The sequence below is a fragment of the Anarhichas minor genome, unplaced genomic scaffold (assembly GCF_050575085.1).
Source record: "Anarhichas minor isolate MPS153535 unplaced genomic scaffold, ASM5057508v1 ptg000089l, whole genome shotgun sequence".
NCBI lineage: Eukaryota > Metazoa > Chordata > Actinopteri > Perciformes > Anarhichadidae > Anarhichas > Anarhichas minor.
The window spans coordinates 436,485-462,500 of record NW_027466535.1 but is presented as its reverse complement, the minus strand read 5'-3'; the positions used below and the strand labels follow the sequence as shown (position 1 = coordinate 462,500).

The following is a 26,016-nucleotide window of genomic DNA, read 5'->3' as shown; positions in this document are numbered from 1 at the left end:
GACTGAGAGAGACAGACAGACAGTTAGATGGACTGAGTGAGTGAGTGAGACAGGCAGACAGGAGGTCTAACAATGCCTTTGACTGAATATCTCCATGTCATATGTGTGTGAGTAGAGAGAGAGAGAGAGAGAGAGAGAGAGAGAGACAGACAGAGAGAGAGGGGGAGGAGTGTATGTGTGTGTGTGTCTCAGTGCCTCTGTGTGTTTATCAACATCACTAATGAGCTCATATAAACACCTGTGTGCTTGGGTGCATGTTGGTGATTGGAGCACCTGTGTGTTAGAGGCTAATTAAGAGAGAGAGTGAACAGTGATTTTCAACAAAACTACCTGTCAAACATATGCCCTCTATACCAAAAACATATTGACTAGCCGTACATTAACGTAGAAACATAATTCAAAGTTTAAAACGTAGACAAAACGCTGCACTTTATTGAGCCAAAGGGACATTTTGATAACTAGCACAGTTTTCATGAAGTCACAGATTAAGTTTCAGGAAAGTTTTGTGTCTGTTTCAGATTTTATAATGGGTGTGTATTGCACGGCTCGTTAAGAGCTAGAGTGAGAGCATAACTGTCAGAGTGGAGCAGAGCTTGAAAATATTCTGTGATTTTTACAAACAAATTGCTCCAGCTCCCACAATTTTTACTCTTGAAACACCATTTTTGGCCCAAAAGCTTGGAAATGTTGTGCTGGTTGCAGTAAAGTGTCTGTGGAATCCAACAGACTTACACATTTGGCTCAAAGAGCCGCAGAGCGACATGAACTCCAACCAACTGCTCCATTAGACTCCATGTTAAATCTCACCACTCATTTCTCAAAGAAAGCAGACGGTACCAGTTTTGTCTATTGCTCTGGAGCTCACATTATTAACACCACAAACATAAAAAACACATTACCGCGTTCGGCAGAGTCTTATCTTTCTCACGGTATCCATATTTGGCACTCACACTCCTGCTAATTTGTTAAAGAGGCAGGGGTTTTGTTCAAAATCACTGTTTACTGTAATGTTTCTTAATCAGTCTGCCTCTAACACCAGGTGTGTCCTCGCCATGGCAACCAGTTACTACACACAGGCTCTCTCTCTCTCTACACACACACACACACATGACTTGGAAGCATGGACCTCCTGTCTGTCTGTCTGACTCAGTCTCTCTCGCTCTCCTCTCTCTCTATCTTTGTGTCTGTCTCTCTCTCTCTCTCTCTCTCTCTCTCTCTCTCTCTCTCTACCATACAGTCATTCAGGTCTTAGATATCTTTTGAGAAATCAATTCCAAAGGCTTCTGAAACAAAGATGTACATGTCCAGTACAGAAATGACGGGAGCCATTTGTGGACTGTCCATCACGAATACAAGATTCAATCCAGAGTATGAATCTAAAATGCAGAAAAGAGAGAAGCGATATCTTAATTGAACCTGAACGACACTACCGGTAACATTGGCGTGTGTATATATTGCGACTTCTTCGGGCACTAGAAGCCACACTGTCAAAATTTCTTTAGGAATTTTCTAGTTATCATTATACTTCATAATATGTGGATGTGGAACCTGTCCTTCAGAAACCAGCTCTCCATGTTTACACCCAGACTTTTGATCAGTCCGAGCGCAGTGTGTGCGTGTGTGAGCGAAGGAGTGCCTCAAATAAAACACACAGTAAATCAACACTAATCAACATGCTCTGACTCACAACTCACAACCTCAAACAGTGGATGAAGGAATGTCTCTCCTGTTTTTACTCTGATGGTTTATGGAAGAAAGCAATCAGCCTTCTGCCTCTGAAGCAATCACACACACACACACACACACACACACACACATTCACCACTTTGCCTTGTCTTGGAGTTGCGAGTGTGTTTGTGTGTTTCACTTGGATTGTTGGTTTACAAGGATCAACTAGATGAGGTCTCTGTCTGTGTGTCTTTTCTACTGCTGCAAACCACCTTCACACTGGAGTGTGTGTGTGTTTGATTGCTTGATTCTCTCTGTTACTTTCCTGTGTTTCTTACAGTTTTTTGTCATAAACTGCAAACCAATTTAGAAACAGTGTTAATTTGTTGGACGGTGAAACGAATCAATCTCACTGGGAAACAGTCAGCTAGATGGAAGGAGATGAGGAGGTAAGGAGGAAAGAGAGGAGGAGGTGAGACTTATTACTGAACGATGTCGACCTGTTCATGATTATCCATGAGGGTCATCGTATCTTCATTACTATATCTTGTGAAAAGTTACTCTTCAATTTCTTTGTGTTTTCCTACTAAAATCCAGGACGACGTGTTCAGCTTGTTACATGAATCCAGTCTTTTCAAAATAAATTCCTGTATTCATAGGAAAGTTAGGTTTAGACAACAAAACTACTCAGTTAGTTTGTAACATCACTGTCTTCCGCTTATCCGGGATCGGGTCGCGGTAGCAGCAGGTAAATCAGGCTGACCCAGATTTACCTCTCCCTAGCAACATGTTCCAGCTCATTCTGACCAGGTGGTGATCAGTTGACAGCTCTGCTCCTCTCTTCACCCGAGTGTCCAAGACATACGGCCGCAGATCAGATGTTACGATTACAAAGTCGATCATAGATCTCCGGCCTAAGGTGTTCTGGTACCAGGTACACTTATGAGCCACCTTATGTTCGAACATAGTGTTCGTTATGGCCAAACCGTGGCTAGCACAGAAGTCCAATAACGAGACACCATTCGGGTTCAGATCGGGCAAGCCGTTCCTCCCAATCACCCCCCGCCAGGTTTCTCCGTCATTGCCCACGTGAGCGTTGAAGTCCCCCAGGAGAACTATGGAGTCGGCAGGCGGCATCCTTTCCAGGACCCCTCCCACCGACTCCAAGAAGGCCGGATACTCTGAACTTCTGTTTGGTGCATAAGCACAAACCACAGTCAGAGCCTTGCTCCCCGCAACCCGTAGGTGCATGGAGGCGACCCTCTCGATCTCCGGGGAGAACTCCAACACAGCGGCGCTCAGCTGGGGGCTCGTGAGTATCCCCACTCCCACCCGGCACCTCTCACCCTGGGCAACTCCAGAAAAGGACAAAGTCCAACCCCTCTCCAGGAGCTTGCTTCCAGAGCCAGTGCTGTGTGTGGAGGTGAGTCCAACTATATCTAGCTGGTACCACTCCACCTCCTGCACCAGCTCCGTCTCTTTTCCCGCTAGCGAGGTGACGTTGCATGTCCCTAGAGCTAGTCTATGCTGCCGGCGATCGGTAATAATAATAATGCATTGATTCTTGCAGCGTCTCGTGTTGTAACGAGAGTTTAAAAAAAGAGGCTGCAGTGATTTTTTGCCTCTTTCTCATATTTTCTTCTCTGGCTGTGTTCACCTGACCCCCCGCTGGGATCGCCCGCCCCCTGCTGGTACCACCCGCTGTGACTGAAGCCACGGCTTGAACACGCTGCCGAGGTAGATACAGCTTCAAAGATGGTTTCCACATCATGTAGACCGACTGGTATGTGGATGTGAATTCTCCAATAAAACTTTAACCCTTTACTCAAAGCTTCATCACAGCAGCAGCCTGAGAGGAGGACTAATGGAGGAAAGTTATGCTGTTAAACTGTCAATAGAAAAACGTTTTCATATCAAAGAACATAATGATAATAACCTTTTTTACTTTGTCTGCACCACAGAACCAGGAATGGTGGTAGTTCATAGACCCAGCTTTAGAGGAGCAGAGAGTGATGTATGTACAGATATTGATCCAGACATAACTGTACGATTATTGGTGGAATTCACTGTTTGATTATTAATGTTCAATATTTCTCAAAATAATCACTTCATCTAAACTTTAAATAATTAGGAGAGATAATAAGGAGAAAAGTCGAGGAAATATTAGAAATAAATATAGAAATAAATATAGAAATAAATATAGAAGTTAGTCCTATTCTACTGGAGGCTTGTTGTCTCCCCTATCTCCATCTCTTCCTCTCTTTCTCCCTCTCTCTTATCTCTCTCCATCTCTGTCCCTCTCTCTCATCTCTGTCCCTCTCTCTCCCTCTATCCCTCTCTCATCTCTCTCCATCTCATCTCTCTCCCTCTATCCCTCTCTCATCTCTCTCCATCTCATCTCTCTCCCTCTCTTTCCCTCTATCCCTCTCTCATCTCTCTCCCTCTATCCCTCTCTCATCTCTCTCCCTCTCTCTCATCTATCTCCATCTCTCATCTCTCTCCCTCTATCCCTCTCTCATCTCTCATCTCTCTCTTATCTATCTCCATCTCTTATCTCTCTCCATCTCTTATCTCTCTCCATCTCTCATCTCTCTCCCTCTCTCTTATCTCTATCCCTCTCTCATCTTTCTGCCTCTCTCTTATCTATCTCCATCTCTCATCTCTCTCCCTCTCTCATCTCTCATCTCTCTCTTATCTATCTCCATCTCTTATCTCTCTCCATCTCTCATCTCTCTCATCTCTCTCCCTCTATCCCTCTCTCATCTCTCTCCATCTCTCTCTCTATCCCTCATCTCTCTCATCTCTCTCTCTCATCTCTCTCCATCTCTCTCCCTCTCTCATCTCTCTCCCTCTATCCCTCTATCCCTCTCTCCCTCTCTCTCCCTCTATCTCTCTCTCATCTATCTCCCTCTATCCCTCTCATCTCTCTCTCCCTCTATCCCTCTCATCTCTCTCCATCTCTCTCATCTATCTCCCTCTATCCCTCTCATCTCTCTCCCTCTCTCTCATCTATCTCCCTCTATCCCTCTCATCTCTCTCCCTCTCTCTCATCTCTCTCCCTCTATCCCTCTCATCTCTCTCCATCTCTCTCATCTATCTCCCTCTATCCCTCTCATCTCTCTCCCTCTCTCTCATCTATCTCCATCTCTCATCTCTCTCCCTCTATCCCTCTCTCATCTCTCATCTCTCTCTTATCTATCTCCATCTCTTATCTCTCTCCATCTCTTATCTCTCTCCATCTCTCATCTCTCTCCCTCTCTCTTATCTCTATCCCTCTCTCATCTTTCTGCCTCTCTCTTATCTATCTCCATCTCTCATCTCTCTCCCTCTCTCATCTCTCATCTCTCTCTTATCTATCTCCATCTCTTATCTCTCTCCATCTCTCATCTCTCTCATCTCTCTCCCTCTATCCCTCTCTCATCTCTCTCCATCTCTCTCTCTATCCCTCATCTCTCTCATCTCTCTCTCTCATCTCTCTCCATCTCTCTCCCTCTCTCATCTCTCTCCCTCTATCCCTCTATCCCTCTCTCCCTCTCTCTCCCTCTATCTCTCTCTCATCTATCTCCCTCTATCCCTCTCATCTCTCTCTCCCTCTATCCCTCTCATCTCTCTCCATCTCTCTCATCTATCTCCCTCTATCCCTCTCATCTCTCTCCCTCTCTCTCATCTATCTCCCTCTATCCCTCTCATCTCTCTCCCTCTCTCTCATCTCTCTCCCTCTATCCCTCTCATCTCTCTCCATCTCTCTCATCTATCTCCCTCTATCCCTCTCATCTCTCTCCCTCTCTCTCATCTATCTCCCTCTATCCCTCTCATCTCTCTCCCTCTCTCATCTATCTCCATCTCTCTATCTCTCATCTATCTCCCTCTCTCTCCATCTCTCTCCATCTCTCCCTCATCTCTCTCCCTCTCCCATCTCTCTCTCACATCCTCCATCAGTAGATCCTCATTAAGAACTAATCAACAAGAGCAGAACTCACAATCACCACAGCTCCTTGTTACCCGCTGACCCTCCGAGGAACCAGCGATCACTTCTGTGCTCTCGCTATTGTTAGCGTCGTTGTTTGATCGTGTTTCTTTCTCTTCCTGTTTCTCGACCTCTCTGCGGTTATTTGTGGCGATGTGTTGAAGTGAAGAACGCTGCAATCAGCGGATTTTCTCAAAGGTCACATCTCAGGAACATGAGTGGGTTTAGAGCAGCATGGCCGTTAATGAAAGGCTGCCATGTCTTCATTAGAGCTGCTGCTGCTGTTGTGGAGGAAACATCTAAAAGTAGATTCTACTTTAAGTTCATGTTTGCTTAACAAACTCTCCGCTTGTTTTTCCCTCACAAGCATGAAGAAACTCCAACAAGAACATTTCTCTCTCTCCTCGTTAATAACGACACATTTGAGACAAATATGATGAAAACGATAAACTCATCTTCTCCTTTTGGAACAAGATTAGAGAATCGATGAACTCAGAGTTTGGAAATGTTCATTCTTTAATGTTAAATATTTGAAACATGTTGAAAAGTGAAAGAGACTTTAGATATGAGACATAAAAGATTATACTGTCTGTTAACCTGATCAGTTTAGGCCTGAAATTATATTTATATATATATATATATACATGTATACATATATATATATGTATATATATACATATATATATATATGTATATATATACATATATATATATATACATATACATATATATATATATATATGTATATGTATATATATATGTATATATATATATATGTATATACATATATATATACATATTTATATATATATATATATATATATATATAAAATGAGACTGTCACAGATCCTCATTCAACAGTTTGTAGATTTTACCAAAAGTTGCTCCTCATTTTTCTACTAAAGTTCAGCAACACTGTTAAAGTATTTTCAAAATAAAGTTCCTTCTTCACAGTTAAGTTTACAAAAATATGGAGGTTTGAGTTCAAATAACTACAGAAGTTATGAGACAGAATCATCAACGTTGACTTCTGGTTTCACAGAAGGAGAACAAACTGTCTGTTGGACTCATTCCATTCCTCCTCTCCTCTTCCTCTATGTTCCCTCCCCAAAAATCTCCTCTACTTTTACTCACCTTGCTCAGATTGTTTCCTTCTTTCACACTTTACCTCTCCTCCTTTCCTTTTCTCCTCCTCTTCTCCTCACCTCCTCTCCTCATCCCCTCTTTTTATTTCCTTGATTCCTCTCCCTTTTTCCAGTCTTCCCTCTTTTCGTCCTCTATTCCCAACAAACTCCTTTCCTCATTACTTCTAACTCCACTTTGTCCATCCCTCTCACCAACTTCTCCTCCTCACCTCTCCCCCTTTCCTAGCTTTAACCATCTGCTTCTCTCATTCCTTCTCTCCCTTCTCTGCCTCTACTCCTCTTCTCCTTCTCTCTATCCTCCTCTCCTTGACCTCTCCCTCCCTCCATTCTCCCCCGTTTCCTCCCGCTGCGCTTACATGTAGAGAAACAAGCTTGTTGCCCTGGAAACAATGCAAATCTGCCCCAACAGGCCAATTACCAAAGAGCCCCAATTAAAGCTGGACCTGCTCCGTGTAATGGGTCACACACACACACGCACGCACGCACGCACGCACGCACGCACACACACACACACACACACGCACGCACGCACGCACGCACGCACGCACGCACGCACGCACGCACGCACGCACGCACGCACGCACGCACGCACGCACACACACACACACACACACACACACACACACACACACACACACACACACAGATAGGGAGAAGGTGAGAGGATACAGACAATAAATATAGTGTAAAATACATGAACATCATGGACCAGTGACAAAGGTCTTCACAAGAGAAGATTCAGCAGAACTACACACACTAACCAGAGACCTGTGAGTGAGTCCTATGAACCAGCTCTGAGATGGTCTCTAGGAGGAACCAGAGACCTGTGAGTGAGTCCTATGAACCAGCTCTGAGATGGTCTCTAGGAGGAACCAGAGACCTGTGAGTGAGTCCTATGAACCAGCTCTGAGATGGTCTCTAGGAGGAACCAGAGACCTGTGAGTGAGTCCTATGAACCAGCTCTGAGATGGTCTCTAGGAGGAACCAGAGACCTGTGAGTGAGTTCTATGAACCAGCTCTGAGATGGTCTCTAGGAGGAACCAGAGACCTGTGAGTGAGTCCTATGAACCAGCTCTGAGATGGACTCTAGGAGGTACTATGGATCACTTCAACATCTGGTGTGTTGGCATACAGCAACACTCACTTTTACTAACTTAACTGCTGTAGTTGGTCAAGAGGGACGGCCAAGTGCTGTGTGTGTGTGTGTGTGTGTGTGTGTGTTTGCTGGGAGACTGAAGCCAACATTATTCACTGCAAGTATGACTCTTGTCTCACAGATGAGGAAACGGGGGGAGAGAGCTCCACTCTTGAGAGAGAGAGACAGACAGACAGACAGACAGACAGACAAAGTTCATCAAGTGGTAACTTTTCAGATCTTAAAGACACAAACTATGACTGTCCGTCTCTCGTCCATGAGACCTTGTTATTTTTCCTTCCACAGAACCGGAGTATCATTTCTACATTCTTATGTGTGTGTGTGTGTGTGTGTGTGTGTGTGTGTGTGTGTGTCGGCTTTGTTGTTACAAGGCTTCTATTGATGTTTTGGGGTTGGAAGAAGATGAGGGGCATTTAGACTCTAAGTGTGTGTGTGTGTTTGTGTGTGTCTGTGTGTGTGTGTGGTGACAGTGACATGGCTAGCTCTCTAGCGGCTCTCTACTACCTCCTACCTCGACTTAATGAAGGAGAAATTGGATCCTGATGGCTTCGCAGCAAAGGACAGCCCTGCAGTAGTGTTTGTGTGTGTGTGTTTGTGTGTGTGTGTGTGTGTGAGAGTGTGTGTCACCGCCCTGTGAGCTGCAGCAGCTTATTACCCAGAATTCATTGTATTTGTTACAAGAGGCCTCAGAAAAAAACAGCAGGAAAATACAGAAACAAAAAGGCAAAAGACACACATGCACGCATCAGAAGAACCCCGAAGGATCATGGGAAGTCTCATACCTGCAGTATGCTGAGAGGCATGTGTGTGGCATGTTTGGTATTTTTAGTTCATGTTTTCTTCAAAGATAGAGTTTATGTTTCTAGCTCCCCTGACATTCATCAACACACACACACACAGTTCTCAGGTGTTGATTATAACTGCTACACTGCTGTGAGAGAGAAGTGTGGCTCTACATGCGTGTGTCAGCGCTTAATGTCTCTCACACACTCACACACACACACACACACACACACACACACACACACACACACACACACACACACACACAGTTTTCATTTCATGAATAAAATTCTACATTTTGCTCTTTAGATTGAGTTTGTGTTAAATAACGGGAGTCTGTCGCTGGTTTTGAAGCAGTTCTCACTTCAGCTTCCCGACAGACGAACCTAACACCTCCTTCTGCTCCTCCATCATGAGTGTTACTCCCCCTCTCCTCCCTTCTGCTCCTCCATCATGAGTAGAACTCAGAATAGAGGCCTGTTACTAGGAAGATTTAATGTGTTGTCAGGTTGAATTCTCTCGATTTCTTTTGTAGCATCAGTGAACAGATGGCGGTGGATACGAGATGATAAAGATAAAAGAGATCAAATAAATGTATCTGACTCTGTGAGTTTACATCTATCATGTGGCGTGCATGATCATGTATTCAGCTTTAAAAGGGTTCTTCTGACAGGGCTCAACAATAAAGTTTATAATTAAACACATTGTTCTCTGTGAAAGCTGCTGATGGAAGCAGCCAATGAGTGAGCTAAGATTGATCAGCTAACGATCTTCATCAGCCTCATATTCAGTAAAATATGTTGTCAGCTTTCTGATCACTGATCACTGTTAAAATCAGCAGGAGAACTAGTTAACATTAGCGTTAGCCATTAGCTGTCAGCTGTTAGCTGATGTCATTCAAATTCACTGTAACAGGAAATGAAGTGGGACACGTCTTCCATGTTTACGTTCAGTTGACTTTAAGTATTTCTGAGGGACCAGACGTGATGAAACTCATGAACGTTGAACTCCGTGTGATAAACCAACTCAACATCTTAGCCGTCTTAGCTGGGAGCTGCTTGTTGAACCAGTGTGTTAAATACAGGGGGGGGGGTCTGAGACCCGTTAATCGACATATATGTATTTTAAAAGCTCACTAATGATACAAACTGAAAACATGTATTGAATATCTGTGAATGACAGAGTCCGCCTGTATTCTGCTTGTGGACCGATCCGTTTTACAGTAGAACACTGTAAATGCTCATTTAGTTGCTCTCATCACCATTAATCAGATACAGCTGTGACGAGGAAGCCGAACGGCTTGCGGCTCCACTGTAGGTGGGCTCCGGATAATAAACAGCCTCCAGGGAGCGAGCTCACTCATCAGAGAGATGCCATCATCGAGAGGTTGGGTGCCTTGCTCAAGGGCACGTCATGTTAGGAACAGGAGAAAGAGATCATCAGTCTGCTGCTGTGTTTTTATGGAGATTCTGAAGTGATCACACAGCCGGTCTCTTTGCTCTCATTGATCCGATGTGTGTCTCAATCTCCAGACACACTCTCCTTCTAACATGGAGGGAAGAACAAACAGTACAAAGGGCCTCCAGACTCGTCTCTCTGTGGGGAAACATATCGACCGGCCAGATTGATAATGTTTGTTTCATACGCCTCCTTAAAATATTGTATTTCTTCTGATGGCCGTATCTTTTTTAGCTGTCAGGGAACAAAGACACAGAATCAGATGCAGGTTAGAACTGATTTTTCTTCTTCTTTCAAACCTCGAGTTAAACAAATTCTACATCTATACGGTGACGAAGGTAGACGTGTCTTCATCACGCATGTGATCAGCCAGATATGAGCACATATGAACGTTAATGTATAGTTCAACAACAATAACTGTTCTATAAACAGATGAACAATGAGAATAAAGTAAAACACGGTCGTCATAATATAACATAATGCTATAATTAATATTATTATTATAGTGTGTCATAAACCATTTATTTAATATTTGTCTATAGACAAACTTAAGTATTAACATAGTAACGGATAACATTTATAATTTCTCTTTTGATATAAACTGTGATGAGAATGAAATAAAAGGAGCAGCAGATTGTCCAGCATCAACAATGGAACCTCCTACTGTGTGTAATGTGTGAAGGTTGCTCAGGAGCTTCAGAGCTTTATAGTGTTGATGTCAGGGAGCTGCAGTCGAGGTCTTAAACAACATTTTCATTTGGAAATTCAGTAAAAACAGCAGAAACCTAAATTATAACATTACGAATTTCTTACCAAAGTCCGCCTAACATTGTGGCTAACTAGCAATTAGCATGCAAATAAACATTCATTTAGTTGTTGAACTTTACCATTAGAAAGGCAAACGTGACCATAATTCGGCAGCATTATACATATTGTATTAAATCTGATAGCTACATAGACGGCTGTATTAGAAGTGTCTCCGGTTAATGGAGGCTGACTTAGCCGACGACCTTCATGAGTCGGGATACAAACCGGGTGGACATTCAGACCTGCTGGTCACTCTTTTAAAAACACGCCCACATTAACATGCACCACCTGTGAGCAGAGCTCCATTCAAACAAACCAAATCCACTTGCTGCTTGAATACTAACACTGACAAGCTAATTCTGGTGTTAGCATTAGTTGCTAACGGAAAGCATTGCAACTGATTAGCTCCACTAAACTTCAGTCAAACACGCGTTTCTGTTCAGAATCCAAATATGATAATTACAAAACTGTAACAGAAAGACGCAACCACAGCGATGTTTTTAACTCTGACACAACCAGACACGATAGAAGAAAACGTTTTCTAGCAGCTGAACATCTGTCTGGGATCCAGCTGTGCTCAGAACGTACATGAAACCTGACAATGTGCTATTTAGAGTTCAGTTCTCCTGCACTGATGCTTCCAGGGGAGAAGAAGTGCACATGAAGCAAAATGCTGCAGATGAATATAGATAGAGATATGAATGGTTGGATGGATGGATGGTTGGATGGATGGATAGATGGATAGATGGAAAATCTCAAATATCCTCCCATGAACATTACCAGAGACAAAGTTCCTGAAGCCAACAACATATTGAGGCCACTACAAGAATCCTGTGATATAATCTTCATCTGGAAAACATAACAAAATAATTCTTTGCTCAGTTCCTCGTGTGTTCAGCACTTGTAGGTTTCCATCTACGCTGAAAGAAAATAAGGGCGACTCTTCACTTAACTATCCGGCTCAACTTGGAGCTTTTACCAGCAGAACTGACCACTTTGTGCCTCCATGTTAATGCTGAAATTGCTCTTAGCGCGGTGGAAAGGAGCTCCTCGACGAGTGAAAGCCTCCTTCACACTGTGTGGAGCCATGATGGGAATCAGCTGTTTAGCTGCTAGAGTTCAGTCAGAGAGCAGCTCCAAGGTGTGAAGAGAAGAAACTGTCATTAGGGCCCAAGCACCGACGTAGTCGCAGTGGAGGACCTATTGTTATTCTAATGTATATTATTTTTATCGTACCAGTTTCATCACAAAAAGGAAGTGCTTGGGATATTGGTAAGTTTTGAAATTTAGCACGCAAGGCAGTCGTGGTGAAAATTGCAGTCTGATTGGGGTGTCCAGCTACGGCATGCAAATTGGCTCAATAGAGCCCCCTTTTGAGTTGTCCCAAAATTGGGTTTCACCTAGCTGTATGAAATTCTGTAGGTATTTGTAACTTGATGGGTCGTACAAAAAATCGTCTTCGGAGTATGCCCTAAACCAAACAGGAAGTCGGCCATTTAGAATTTTATGATATTTTTGGACCATTTCAAGGGGCCGTACTTTAACGAACTCCTCCCAGAGATTTGACCCGATTGGCTTCAGATTCGGTCAGTATGCTATTGAGACCTTGGCAGTGAAAAGTTACTCAAAGATCAAAAAGTTATCGAACTATGTGTCCGTGGCGTGGCGTCAAAAAAAACACTATTCGCCATGAAACAGGAAGTTGTTGTAACTCGGCCGTACATTGTCTAATCTGCTCCAAATCTCTCACATGTCATAACATCCTGACCCGGAACTCATCTATAAGACAATTTAGAATCATAGTAATAGCGCCACCTAGTGGCAACTGGAAGTTGTACTTGTGTACTTTGACATCCTGCTCCTCACAGATTAATCAGATCCCTCTCAAATATTGTCAGAAAAGCCTTAAGACCTTGATAATGCTTCATTGTGAAAATTGTAAGAAGTTGTTGAAGGGCGGCGACGTGGCGGCTTGGCGAATTTCGATCCTTCGCCATGAACGAATAAACTGATGTAACTCGACTCCACATCATCAGATCTTTACCAGATTTCACATGTTCGATTAGACTCCAGGCCTGAAGACATCTGCAGGCCAATTTTGAATCATAGTCATAGCGCCACCTACTGGTAACAGGAAGTTAAAGTCTTTATACTTTGGCTCGTTTCTCTTAGTAGGTAAATCAGATCAACATCAAATTACTTCCACACAAATGTAAGAAGTTCATAATGCCAGTTCATGAAGCTTTTGATGTTACGTCGAACGCCGTTGCCGTGGAGACGCAGTCTTCTCCGTGAAAAACGAAGGTCATTTTGAGAGGCTAAAAATGCTCGAAACAAAGCCAAACTTGGGATTGACGTTTAAAGTAAGAAATGTAGTTATATAATATGATTTTATTGGTTCAGAGAGGCAAATCGACTCAATAGCGCCCCCTACAGAATTTCGTCGAAGCAGCCCTCGCAGTACGTTTCACATAGATTTACAAAATTTGGTAGGCCATGTATCACATATGGATTATATACTGATGAATAAATGTCTCTTGGAGTCATGCTCTCAACCAGGGGTTCTTAACCTATTTGACCACGGGGCCCAACTTTCCAAGTACAAAGTGGCCCGGGGCCCATTCAAATATGAACACTGTATTGGTTTAACTAATTGATCTCACTCTTGGTTTGATTTGTATTCAATAACTAAATCAAATCCACTTACAGTTTAACAAGCAAAAACCTTGTTAAATAAATGACATGATACAATGTGATGATCACAAAGACATTTATTCATCATGTGTATGTAAACCTGCTTACATAACAAGACGCCCAACAGGCTAACAATTCATGGAACAAATCAAGCTAATACAAGAACACATGTAAAGGCTCAAGTCGGCTTATTAACACAAAAATAATGAATAATTAGATTTTACTACAGAAAACAGAGAAAAAAATGGAAATTTGATAAATAAATAATATGTGGTAATAAAATAAATACATTCAAAATAATAAGTTTAAATTTAAATAAATTGTAAATAAAATTTAAATAAAGTGCAAATGAAAATATATAATCTGTGAATGATATGCTTCAGCAGTCTTCATTTTTGCATTGAAGAACCAGAAGTTGCTCTTCATATCTGTGACAAATGAACAATAACAACAGTCCACACACAGGGCTCTTGACTCTGCCTCGCTACCTCCGTTCACAAAGCCGTACTTAATGAAGTCAGGATAGTACTTGCGCAAACATTTTGACTTTTGGGGGGGTTTGGCACCACTTTCGTCTTCATATTTTCGTTTAAAATACTTCTCCATAACTTTCGCTACAGGCTAGCGGCTGGCTGAGTGTCTTCTTCCACTTATTGGAGCTTGTTAAACAACTGACTGACGCACTACCGCCACCAATGGCTTTAGGACTTCTGCATGCCAATATCAAATCATAGTCATAGCACCACCTACTATGTAAGAAGGATTCTATAATTACAGGGGCCCAAACACTGAACTTATTAAAAGGGCTTGTGGGCAAAAAAGACTTCTGTGATCTAAATATGTGCAAAGTAAGTTGTTTGGAGAGCAGAAATTGGATAACAATAGTTTTCAAATAATATAAAGTAATTTCATGCAACGTGAAGTTTGTCCAATAAAACCCACCTGCACCCAACCTAATTCATGTTATAGATTATACAACATGGGCTCACCTTTTGGCTCAAACTTATTTCTCGACCAAAAGATGTTTTCTTTTCCAAATGTAACTATACATTCTGCCATTTCTCCTCGACTCTTCTCGCTTTGAGTCTTTCAGCAGTGATTGTCAGAGCTACCTGCACAAACAGTCAGTTTTGAGACCTGCATTTACTTTGTCTGTTATGTTACAAACACTAAAGCGCATTCACACACATTCAGTTTTTTGTCGATCTTTACAGGCTTACATTTGAGATTGTATTCGATGCTTCACTCAAAACATTCGAGGCACGAGACCTGGCAAAATGACCTGGCTACGCCGCTGGTCCCGGCAGGAAATACGGTTTAACTCGTGCACGCAGTGTATGATGGTCACAGAAATGCATGGCCGCATCACCCAGAGTCCTGCCAGTACCCTCGACGTGCGTGAAGGGGCGAGGGCCCGAACAATGCTGCTTGCAGCTTTAATTTCTACTGATGGTCATGAAGCATTTACCTTCTTCACATTTTCTTCATGTTAGTCAACAGATGTGAAGCAAAATATCTAGATAATTGTAGGAAGATACGGCTGAAGGTAAATTCCACCATCCTGAGTGTAACGTCACGGTATTGATCGTCATAAGTGATTCATCGAAACAGTTCAGTGGCCTTTATTTCTAAGAGCATCACATTACAACCAATCAAGTGCTCAATGCACTCATGTAACTACTTACTACACATGGGAAGTCATGAACACTGAGAATATATTACTTGTAAAGTTGATTGAACTTTAGTTTAGTAGTCTAGTTTAGTAGTTCATTACAGAACTACTTCCTAGTTTAACTTTGATCCAAGAGCTGATGTACTTCATGTACACATTATTTCTGGGCAGCTCAGCTTTGTTCTTCTTAATTTTACTTCAAAAAAGGTTCAGATGAATTTGGCTTGCATAGAACACAGTCTATATCTGAGGATGCTCCATGAAGTTTGAGGGGTGACTGTGGCTCACTGGGTTAACCGAAAGGTCAACGGGTCGATCCTCGACTGGGACGTGTCACGTGTCGAAGTGTCCCTGAGCAATACACTGAACCCCTAACGGCTCCCCGGGAACCTGTCATTGGCAGCCCACTGCTCCCTATATACAGGGATGGGTCAAATGCAGAGACAAATGTCCCCCTTAAAGGGATCAATATAGTATAATAAAAAAATAAAATAAAAAACATATATTCTGAAATGATTATAAGTAAGATAAATAATGACTAATAATAAGGGGCTGCGAGACACTAAATGTCCCCTTAAGATGACATCAATAATTTGACTAAATAAATAAAAACAAGGAGAATCTAAAGGCACATTAGAGTATGAGAGGAGGAAGAGGTGGGGAAGTAATTTGAAGCTCCCAGTGGCCCAAAACCTACTGGAAAAGAAAACCTACCGTCCTACTGGACGGAGAAAGCAGAGAGCTGGAAACGGAGAAGTTGATGGAGGAGCAGGTGGACTTTGTTCTGTCCGTTAACATCTGCTCCTGACAAACAGCTACAGTCATCATCTTTTCAACACAATCTGCTTATTTAAAACACACCCAGAATGTTAATTTGTACCGTTCTACCTGTGCTGGCTGCAGAGAACATGCACTCTGACTACATCCAAACTGCTCGGCTCGGCAGAATGGTGAAGCGGTGGTGTCAGCCAAATCAGCTTATACCCGGCAGGTGAATTAAAAATCGATCTTTATGGAGCCACACATTAGCCAACACTCACATTAGCATCCTTCACATAAAGATCTACTTTAGAAGAAACGGGCGAGATGGCGAGCGGATGCAGTATATAACCCTCTGGTGAATTACTGTAAGTCTTTATAGAGTCCTGCATATTGGCCAACACTCACATTAGCATCTGCCTTATATAGAGAAGACAGGAGGGAAGGAGATGTTGGAGAAGCAAGAGAACAGATACTCAAAGAAGATGTATGTACAGGGGGTGAATTAAAAGTCCATCTTTATAGGGTACCGTATTAGCCAACACTTAAATTATCATCCTCAACATACAAATATAAATGTACAAGGAGGAGAGGAGAAGAAGTGAGGAGATTATAGGAGGTTGCAGTTGCACTTTGAGGTGATGATAAAGTTGAAATCTGATATTTATAGAGACACGAATAAGAGCTATGATTCACATTCTATGTAAAGGGAATATTGAGTTTAAGGTAATATTTTAAATAAAGGAAATAAGAGACTGAAAGATGAAGAAGAAGAAAAGAGGACAGAGAGGCAAAGATCGAAGACGAGGAGGGAGGAAAGTAAAATGTCACGGGAGCGTGTTTGTGTTTGACAGAAGAGCAACGATGCTAACTTAGGAGAGAAAGATTAGCACACACACACACACACACACACACACACGTTAGAGGAGTGAGGGGACAGCTGGCCCACTGAGTGTCAATTATAAAAAAGAGGTGGGTATAGAGAGACATTATCCAGATGAAAACAGGGTGATGAATAGTCCGAAAGCCTTGAAAAGTAAAGGAGTGAGTAAAGGAAAGATGGAGGGAAGGGAGCAAGAAGAGGAGGTAGATAGAGGGGGGGTGGGGGGCGCATGATGAAATGAATCATTATCAAGGCTGTGTCAGCCAAACGGAGGGTTGATTTTAGCTCGCCTCCTCCATCTACTCTTCACAACGCTCTCACAGATGTGCCATGCTAGAAGAGGCATGCGGATAAAACCGTCGTTGGGTTCCCCGGAGCCGCCGGAGCTCCGGTTAACGGGTGAAATGGCCTGTAGGAGGCCACGCCCCTATGAAATTCATTGGTCTATATATTCTTAATGCAATAAGATATCAACAGACTTTTCATAACTGTTGATGATACATATCCAATAATGATTCACAGCAAATTTGGTACCAATCAGACCCAGGGTCTACAACATTCTTTACAAAATTCAAAATGGCAGAACATTTTGGTAGGCGGAGCTTAGGGTCCCAATAGGATTTTTTGTAGAACTCATTCAGTTGTTCATGTCTGCAAAATTTTAAGTCATTTGGACATACAGGCTGTCGGGGCTCGCCTTTCCAACTTCTAGGGGGCGCTAGCGAGCAATTTTGTCATGCTCGAGCATGGGACCCATAAAATATCAAATTTTCCTGCAGTCCTGATATTCTCGCCAAATATGGGGAGGTTGGGGACATGATAAAGCCCCCAAAAAGGCGTTTTATTCGAGAGAATAATAATAATAATAATTCCTACAGTTTCAATAGGGACCTCGCGGCCCGACGACGGTGCTCGGGCCCTAATAATAATAAACATTAGAATAACAATAGGTCCTCTGCTCCGACTACGGCGGTGCTCGGGCCCTAACTAAATGTTACAACATTAACCCCATGTTACGCTTCTTCCCCGTCGGCCACGTATGATGAGTAAGGGTGCGATGAAGTCGGATTATCAGGCCTGCTGTTGAGGCCTGAGCAGAGCTGTAGACGCTAACATGACCAGAAAGGTGAACACGGAAGGTGTGGAGACAAATACACACACATCAACGCCAACACTGCCAGTAGCCAGCAGGCTTTTGAACATCTGTCATACCTGCCTGCTCCAATCCCATCACACACACACACCTATATACACACAAACCACACACACACCCGGGACTGGTTGTGACAGCTCATCACTGCGTGGCTAGCAGAAACACATGTTCCTCTCTACTACACACTACACACACACACACACACACACACACACACACACACACACACAGTGACCTCCACCTATGTCCCACTTCACATCAGTTATCTCTGTGTTTGTCCCTCTTCCATCACACCTTTGTCTTCCTCCTCTTCTCTGCATCCATCTCTTTAAGCTTGTTGTGTGTGTGTGTGTGTGTGTGTTGCTCTTCCAGTTCATTATTGAAAGGTCGTGTTTAGGCTGAGAGTAAAAGGTGACGGAGTAATAAGGAGGAGGGTGAGAGCTGATGATATTTCACCATTTACTTCTGATTGAGTAACATTTGCTAAAAGTAAAATGCCCAGTTTTGAGACATTGCTGATCTTTGAAGTAAACATGTAAAAGGGAAGAGTTTGTTGACAGTCGGATAAATATTAAATGGTGTCCGAAAAATAAGATGGAAATAGAGTGGAAGAGAAAAAAGGAGAGGGAGGGCAGAGATGAGGGAGAGAGAGTCTTTCCTCACCTGCTGATTACCACACAGGAGATGGACGCCACACACACACACACACAGAATAAATCAAACCTGCCAGCTTCATCCTCCAAAGTTTTAACAGAACTTTTTTGAAACATGAACAACAAACACAGAAGCCCAGACTGGCAGAAGATGAAGGCGTTGAAGAACAGACACAATACAGCAGGGACGCTTAGATTAGATGTAGATTGATCAGAATCTCCTTCACCAAACTCTCCTCATCTCTCCATCCACACATCAACGGACAAAAGAGAGGACAAGAGAGAGGACAAAAGAGAGCGGGAGAGCGGAAAATTAAGGACATTTCATAGAGGAGACAGGAAACCAGCCTGAACAGAAAGAAGAGGCAGTGGTGATGGGTGCCTCCTGCTGGGTTAACTAGACCGACCACACACACACACACACACACACACACACACACACACACACACACACACACACACAAGAGATCTGATGGGCTGTCAAGTTATCAAATGAACTGCCACTCATTGTGTCCTTACACCCCTGCTGGGATCCTCGTTATCGGCCATGATTGCCCCAACCTAACCTCCTTCATCATCTCCTCCTCCTCCTCCTCTGCTCCTTCAACCCCCACACAACTCCACCTGGCCTTTACCTCCGGGCTCCTTCCTAACGTCCCAATTATCTTCATCTTTGATTCGTGCTCTTGTTCCTGAGAAGTCACTTTTCTTCCTTTTTCTTTCTTTTTCTTTTCCCTTGTTCTTTTGCTCACGTGTCTTCTAGACCCAGACCGAGCTTCAAACATTCTAGAACCCTAACCTATCTAGAACCCAGGTTATTCACCTCCTTCTGCAGTCGGCCTACATTCTATTTGATAAGTGTTCAGTTCATACTTTGAGTATAAAACATGAAGACACAGCTGCTTCTTGTTGGCATAGCAGAACCATTCCAGAGCAGAAATGTACTGATCCGCAACAGCAGAACCCAGACCAGCAAGAACTACATCGAATCAAAAGCACGGTGAATAAAGGAAAGAACAGAACAAAGCTGAGATCAACTTAAAGCCTCTAAGAAAGACAGAAGGGAAAAGATAACAGAGGCGTCACCCACCTGCACATTTGGTCCTGGTGACCAGCGGGGGACCCGGCGGTCCTGTTCCTCCCTCCCCAGGTCTGGACAGAAGGACCTTGATCTCGTACTCCACATCAGGGTCCAGATGCCACAGTTTATAGGTGGGGGAGTCCACCACGTGGGTCTCCGCCCAGTTACCTGACGTGGTTCGGTACTCCACCTCCTTCAGGATGATGGGCCCGTCTCCGATGATGCTGTTGGCGTTGGGTTTGATCCAAAGGTAAGTGGCGCCGACGGCTAGAAGCTCAGGAGGGGCGATGGGGGTCGGTGGAGCTGTGAGACGGGAACAGAGGGGGTTAGTCCAGCGTCCATTATTCTTATCCTCATGTTTGGTATCAGAGAAGATTCCTGCTGAGTCACACGTTCAGACCAACAGCCAATCAGAAGACACACACATCAGCTTGTTTTGACCCCCACCAGCTGATCACCTTCATATCACAACTCATCTTCTTCCAATCACAAAACACTTATTTGCAGACCTCCATTGATTTAATAAAAATATCCAAAAAAATGACGGTTGGGACTCTTTCTCCAGTCACATGTTATGTTGTAGAGGAATCAGCTGTGACATCACAGTGTGTGTGTGTGAGTAACCACAGAGAGCCTCACTGCTCCATCACATCACTGACGTGAGGCTGACAGCTGCTTTATTCACATTATACCATTATCTAAAATAACGGCCTGAGAGCAGAGGAGCTGCTTTACTCCCTGCTGTCAACTGGAGACAGCAGCGTCTCTTCAGAACGACACACGAAGAATCAGAATCAGTTGAAACGATAGACACAACGGTAGAAATAGAAAAAGCTCTGAATGAAACAAGGTAGAACATCAGAATACGTGTGTGTGTGTGTGTGTGTATGTGTGTGTGTGAGAGTGTGTGTGTGTGTGTGTGTGTGTGAGTGTGACAGGAGAGGAGAGATATCACCCAGGTAGAGGAAAAGATGGAAGAATCCGTTGCAGTGAGAATCACAATGAGTCGACTAAAATCAGTTTGAGACAGATGAAAAGATGAGCTGCTTCCTCTCTGAGTCTCTCTATAGACGGTGGCTAAGTGGAGAGCAGGGCCGTCCTTCTCTCAGAGGATCGGCGGTTCGATTCCCGTCTCATGTCGATGTGTCCTTCAGCAACACACTTAACTCCCTTCCTGTGCCTACTGTGTGTGACTGTGATAGAATCTGAATTGTAAGTCTCTTTGGATAGAAGCGTCTGCTACATGTAATGTAACAGCTGCTGCTATGAACCTCTGTCACATTTACCAGGTGACAGTTTTACATATTTTAGTTTTTCTAATTACGTCAGTGACGTGTTTTCAGGAGTGGTTATTTGACTGAGTTCACATATCTGAAGCCCAACATAAAGATGTTACTTACGGGATAATATCAGCTCATGTTTCTATAGTTCAGCTTGTTGTGATAGAAACATGACTGTGTGACGTCATGCTCTCCCTCACTGATGTCATCACTCAGCACACAGTTCAGTCTTTACAATCCAAGAGGAATAAAATGTAATAAACAGGAAATAAATCTTTTAACCAAAGTCAAGAACACTTCTGTGTTGAAGAGTCGATCTTTGAACCTCTGACCTTGTTTTATATCCTCATGATGCAGGAAGTGCATCTGTTCTAAGGTCACTGAAACAGGACACGTTCTCATCCATCAACATGTTTCTGTCTGAAACGCATCTAACTCGTTTCTTTTCCTCTTCACACATTCGTTCATTAATGTTGTTTTATCAGTAAATGCTCGCTCTCTCTCTCTCTCTCACACACACACACACACACACACACAGCTCATCAGGTGTATTAATAACCACCTCATGCCGTGTTTGAGTGGAGCAAATTCATATTGTATTTACTTTTATTGCAAATTGCCGTACATCTGTTTTGTTCAAATCAATCAGGTCCCAAAGTTCATCATTGAGTATTTCTAGTTGAATACATCCAGTATTCAAAGTGTTGTCATGAAGTCAACCAATGGGCTGCAGAACCGACTCTGTTTGTGAAAAAGCAGCATAATTATGTAAATGATGGTGCTGTTTTGAAAGAGAATGTGTCACTTCTAACCTTTACTTTTAGTGAAAACACTGCAGAGTTACTAAATCATCTTCCTGCTAACAATCAACAGAAGCTCCTGATGATGGAGCTGAACTCTCCATCAACACAACATCTCCTCATCGTTCATTATGACGATGAGGAGATGATGGAAGTTGTGCTTTTGAATAATTTGATGATGGTTGTTGATCCATAAACTGTTTAAGTTTAACACGTAGCCCACAGACGAGTTTGAAACATCAGAACCACGTTTTAATGAAGCTGCAGAGTCAGAGGCCTCCTGTGAGGGGGGGGGTGGGACTTATATTAGTAAATATTACTCACTAACTTCCTCCCTCTCTTCAGTGCTCTTTACTGAGAACAGCTTCTGACTTTTATAAGGACACATTCCTCCAAATCCTGAGGACTAACTGATTGTGTGAGTGTGTGTGTGTACGTGTGTGTGCATATACCTGAGAGTAACACACTCCCTCAAGCCCGTTACTTGTTATAATGAATTCAAAACACACACACACACACACACACACACACACACACACACACACACAATATTTTAGTCAAAGCCTCACAGCTTCATGTATCAGAGGAAAGACTGGAGAGAGGGAAGATTTAAAAAAGAAAGAGGAAAAGAAAGCTGAGAATAAAAGGATGGGGTTGTTATAGTCGAGGGAGAGCAGAGGATCATGGGAAATAAGATGTGATTACACACTCCTCCAGACATGTGCTGCCTCTTTACACACAAACACACTCCACAGCACAGAACCAGAAGAACAAAAGCACACAAACTACACACACACTAAACACAGAAAACTAAGAAAACACACTAAACACAAAGACAAGACACAAAGATACGGCAGCAAAGATAGAGCCGCAAAGATACGGCAGCAAAGATACGGCAGCAAAGATAGAGCCGCAAAGATACAGCCTCAAAGATACGGCAGCAAAGATAGAGCCGCAAAGATAGAGCCGCAAAGATACAGCCTCAAAGATACGGCAGCAAAGATAGAGCCGCAAAGATAGAGCTGCAAAGCATCTTATAAAGAGCTTATGTCGTCCTCGTCTTCATGTCCCTGTCTGTCTGTCTGTGTGTCTGAACACTGATTTTTAATTCACCTGCTGATGATTATTAAAACTGTCAAAAAGGAAAATATGGATCTTGTGTTTCACAGTAACCAAACGAAGAGTCCTTTGGTTTTAAGCTTATTTCCCTCAATGTGTGAGATTGTGTCTCTAAAGCACATCAGCTCTGCCAAAGAGTCCCTGAAGGAGACGTTAAACTTCCTGTGAGCCAAACACAAGTAGAGTGACAGGAGGGAAGACGTTTGTCTCCTTAGTGTCACACATATTCTCTTCTACAGTTTTTAATGAGGAGAGACTTATCTCATTGAGATGTTGGGAACGTTCTGACGGGATTAAAGCTGTCGACTTCTCTTTCCAGCTGCTTTGGTTCCTTTTTTCTCTGTTTTCTGATTCTACATCTCCAACATGAAGCTTCTTCTTCTCACTAACCCTCCAGTCCTCTGCTCCCCACACCTGTTCATACATTACTGATGTTGCTCCTCACAGATTCTGTGTGAAGTGTCCACTTTCTCTTACACACACACACACACACACACACACACACACACACACACACGAAAGAGCAATGGACGTGGAATACCAACGACATGAAAAACTGGCCAGCACAGACACACACACATCCCCTAAGGCGAGCCCTAAGGACCTGGTTCAAGAGGCAGGTGGGGTGCACACACACACACACACACACACACACACACACACACACACACACACACACACACTGGCCGATGGAGGCAGAACGTCTCACATAAAATCCTCGTAAAAAATACATGAAAGTATCATAAATCTATCTTTTATTGATTGGTCTCCTCTTGTGTGCATTTCATATTTGTTGTCATCTATCTTTTTCTTCATTAGTGAAGCAGAGTTTCTCAGCCAATCATCTTCACTTCAACCCACTGGGACTGACATGAGCCACATTTCACTTTGAAGGAATGTCAGATGGAGTTACAGCAGTAAAACTGGTGCTAATCTGTTCTTTGTTTGGTTTGAGTTCTGTTTCCCTGAAAGAATAATACAGTTCAGTCATTTCAAAAGGACCTTTACTGACCGAAAGAGCAGATGAAACCAGAAATAACATTTATTATGGTTTCATATCTGAGACAGACCTTTACTTTCATATTTGAGTAAAAAGCTGTTGTCACCACTCCAATAACATGAGCCTAAAAGGCCGGTCCAAGGCGTACCCAAAGTCAACTGAAGGCTGTTCTTGAACCATGTGGAGTACATGGATGGTTTTGGTCTCTTGTGAAAGGTAACACTCTGAAGTTTCTTCCCCAACAGTCAGAATCACTGTACGTGCTACTGGCATTGAGTAATAGAAGTTTGAACACACTGAAGGAGAAGGTTTTGATTTCTTTGCAAACAGATGCCTGCAGATGACTATAGCTGAGACTTATTAGCTGTAAAACACAATGGGACCACAGCATGAAGCCTTACCTAGTCCAGGTTCAGATCTGATAACAATACCACAGAAAATGAATATTCTACACATGTTTTACTAAGAGTATGTCGAGGCGCTTTCCAAAAAAGACCATTTGGACCATGGTCACATACCTAGGCTGTGTAGAAATGTGTATTCATAATTCAGACTAAAGCTTATTTATGTCTAAATACAGTTATCTATAAGTTATTTCATCGTTATTCACTTTCCTAAAGTCTCCAAAACTCTAAAAATCCACACTTTGCATCGTACGCAGGAAGCAGACTCGGAGTTACGCAGCTACTTCCTCGTTCTGCCTCTAAATCTAACCCCTGAATCTGTATATCGTCATTTTTAAATTGCATTGGCTATACGAAGCGTCAGTCATCAGAACAATCGGTTGCAATTGGCTCGTTCTTTACACGAAAGAAGAGGGGTGGGCACTGTCCTTCAACGCTGACTCTCGTTGGCTGTTGTAGGCTGTGGACAGGACATGGAAGCTCCTGTTGTAGGCTGTGGACAGGACATGGAAGCTCCTGTTGTAGGCTGTGGACAGGACATGGAAGCTCCTGTTGTAGGCTGTGGACAGGACATGGAAGCTCCTGTTGGGTCAAGTGAGGTGTCAATCGAAAGGTCAGAGTGCAGCCGCCATTTTGAGACCCAGAGAGCGTCAGTGATTACATGTGAACTGGAGTTACGACGGAAAATCCATAACTAATTAGGCATATCTGCCGGCTAATTTGAAATGATGCAACAGCAGTCCGTGGGTCTTTATGGTAATAATGTGTTTTGGACTAAATATTTGACTGGATTGGATCGTCTGGACCTTTGTTAATGTAACAAGAGCGTTTGTGTCTGAATATTATGGATGGTGGATTATTATGAGGCTTCATCGGTGAGTTGCCTCGATTTAGTAGCTGCTTGTTTGTGGTCTGAGGGAGGCGCTGAGTGAACCTGCTGTTGTGATTGCATCTTGAAATGGTTTGTTGCATCAGTACCTACCGATACACAGCAGCTGAGTACGTAACACAGATGTACAGTTAACACTCCAAGAGACTGTGGGCGGGCCGTCAGAGTGTTAACAGGTTTTAACACTTCCTCCTTTTTTCCACTCTTTTCTTTACAAATTCAGAATATTAATATTTTCCACAACAGTAATCCTCCCAGAACGATGACAGAGTTACATCACACTCGTCCACCGTCATGTCACAGAAACAGTGACATGACCAGGACCTCAACAGCTGGTGGCTCCAGATGTTCAAACGGAAACAGGAAGGACGGAACGTTGAGCTTCAGGCAGCAAACCACTAGTCTAGTCTAGAGGTCTGGTCTGGAGTTCTAGTCTAGAGGTCTGGTCTGGAGTTCTGGTCTAGAGTTCTGGTCTAGAGTTCTGGTCTAGAGTTCTGGTCTGGACTGTTGCAGAGTCATATGAATGCGTTATATTCGTGCGATTGACTTCCCGTTTCATCGTTTCTGGAGTCGACATGTGAACTCGTCATAATGCTTCATGTTAATAGTTTCATATGTTTCTCTTATTCACAGACGCTCTGCTCT

The 26,016-nt window shown here is 43.1% G+C and overlaps 1 protein-coding gene across 1 annotated transcript in view; it reads right to left on the bottom strand.

Moving 5' to 3' along the window:
• The window catches only part of ptprt (protein tyrosine phosphatase receptor type T), a 321,896-nt gene that overhangs the window by 193,258 nt on the left and 102,622 nt on the right, over positions 1-26,016 (bottom strand). Inside the window, exon 8 of the mRNA XM_076082072.1 lies at positions 19,889-20,182. Within this exon, the coding sequence (XP_075938187.1) occupies positions 19,889-20,182 (294 nt within the window). The remainder of the gene's footprint in view (positions 1-19,888; positions 20,183-26,016) is intronic.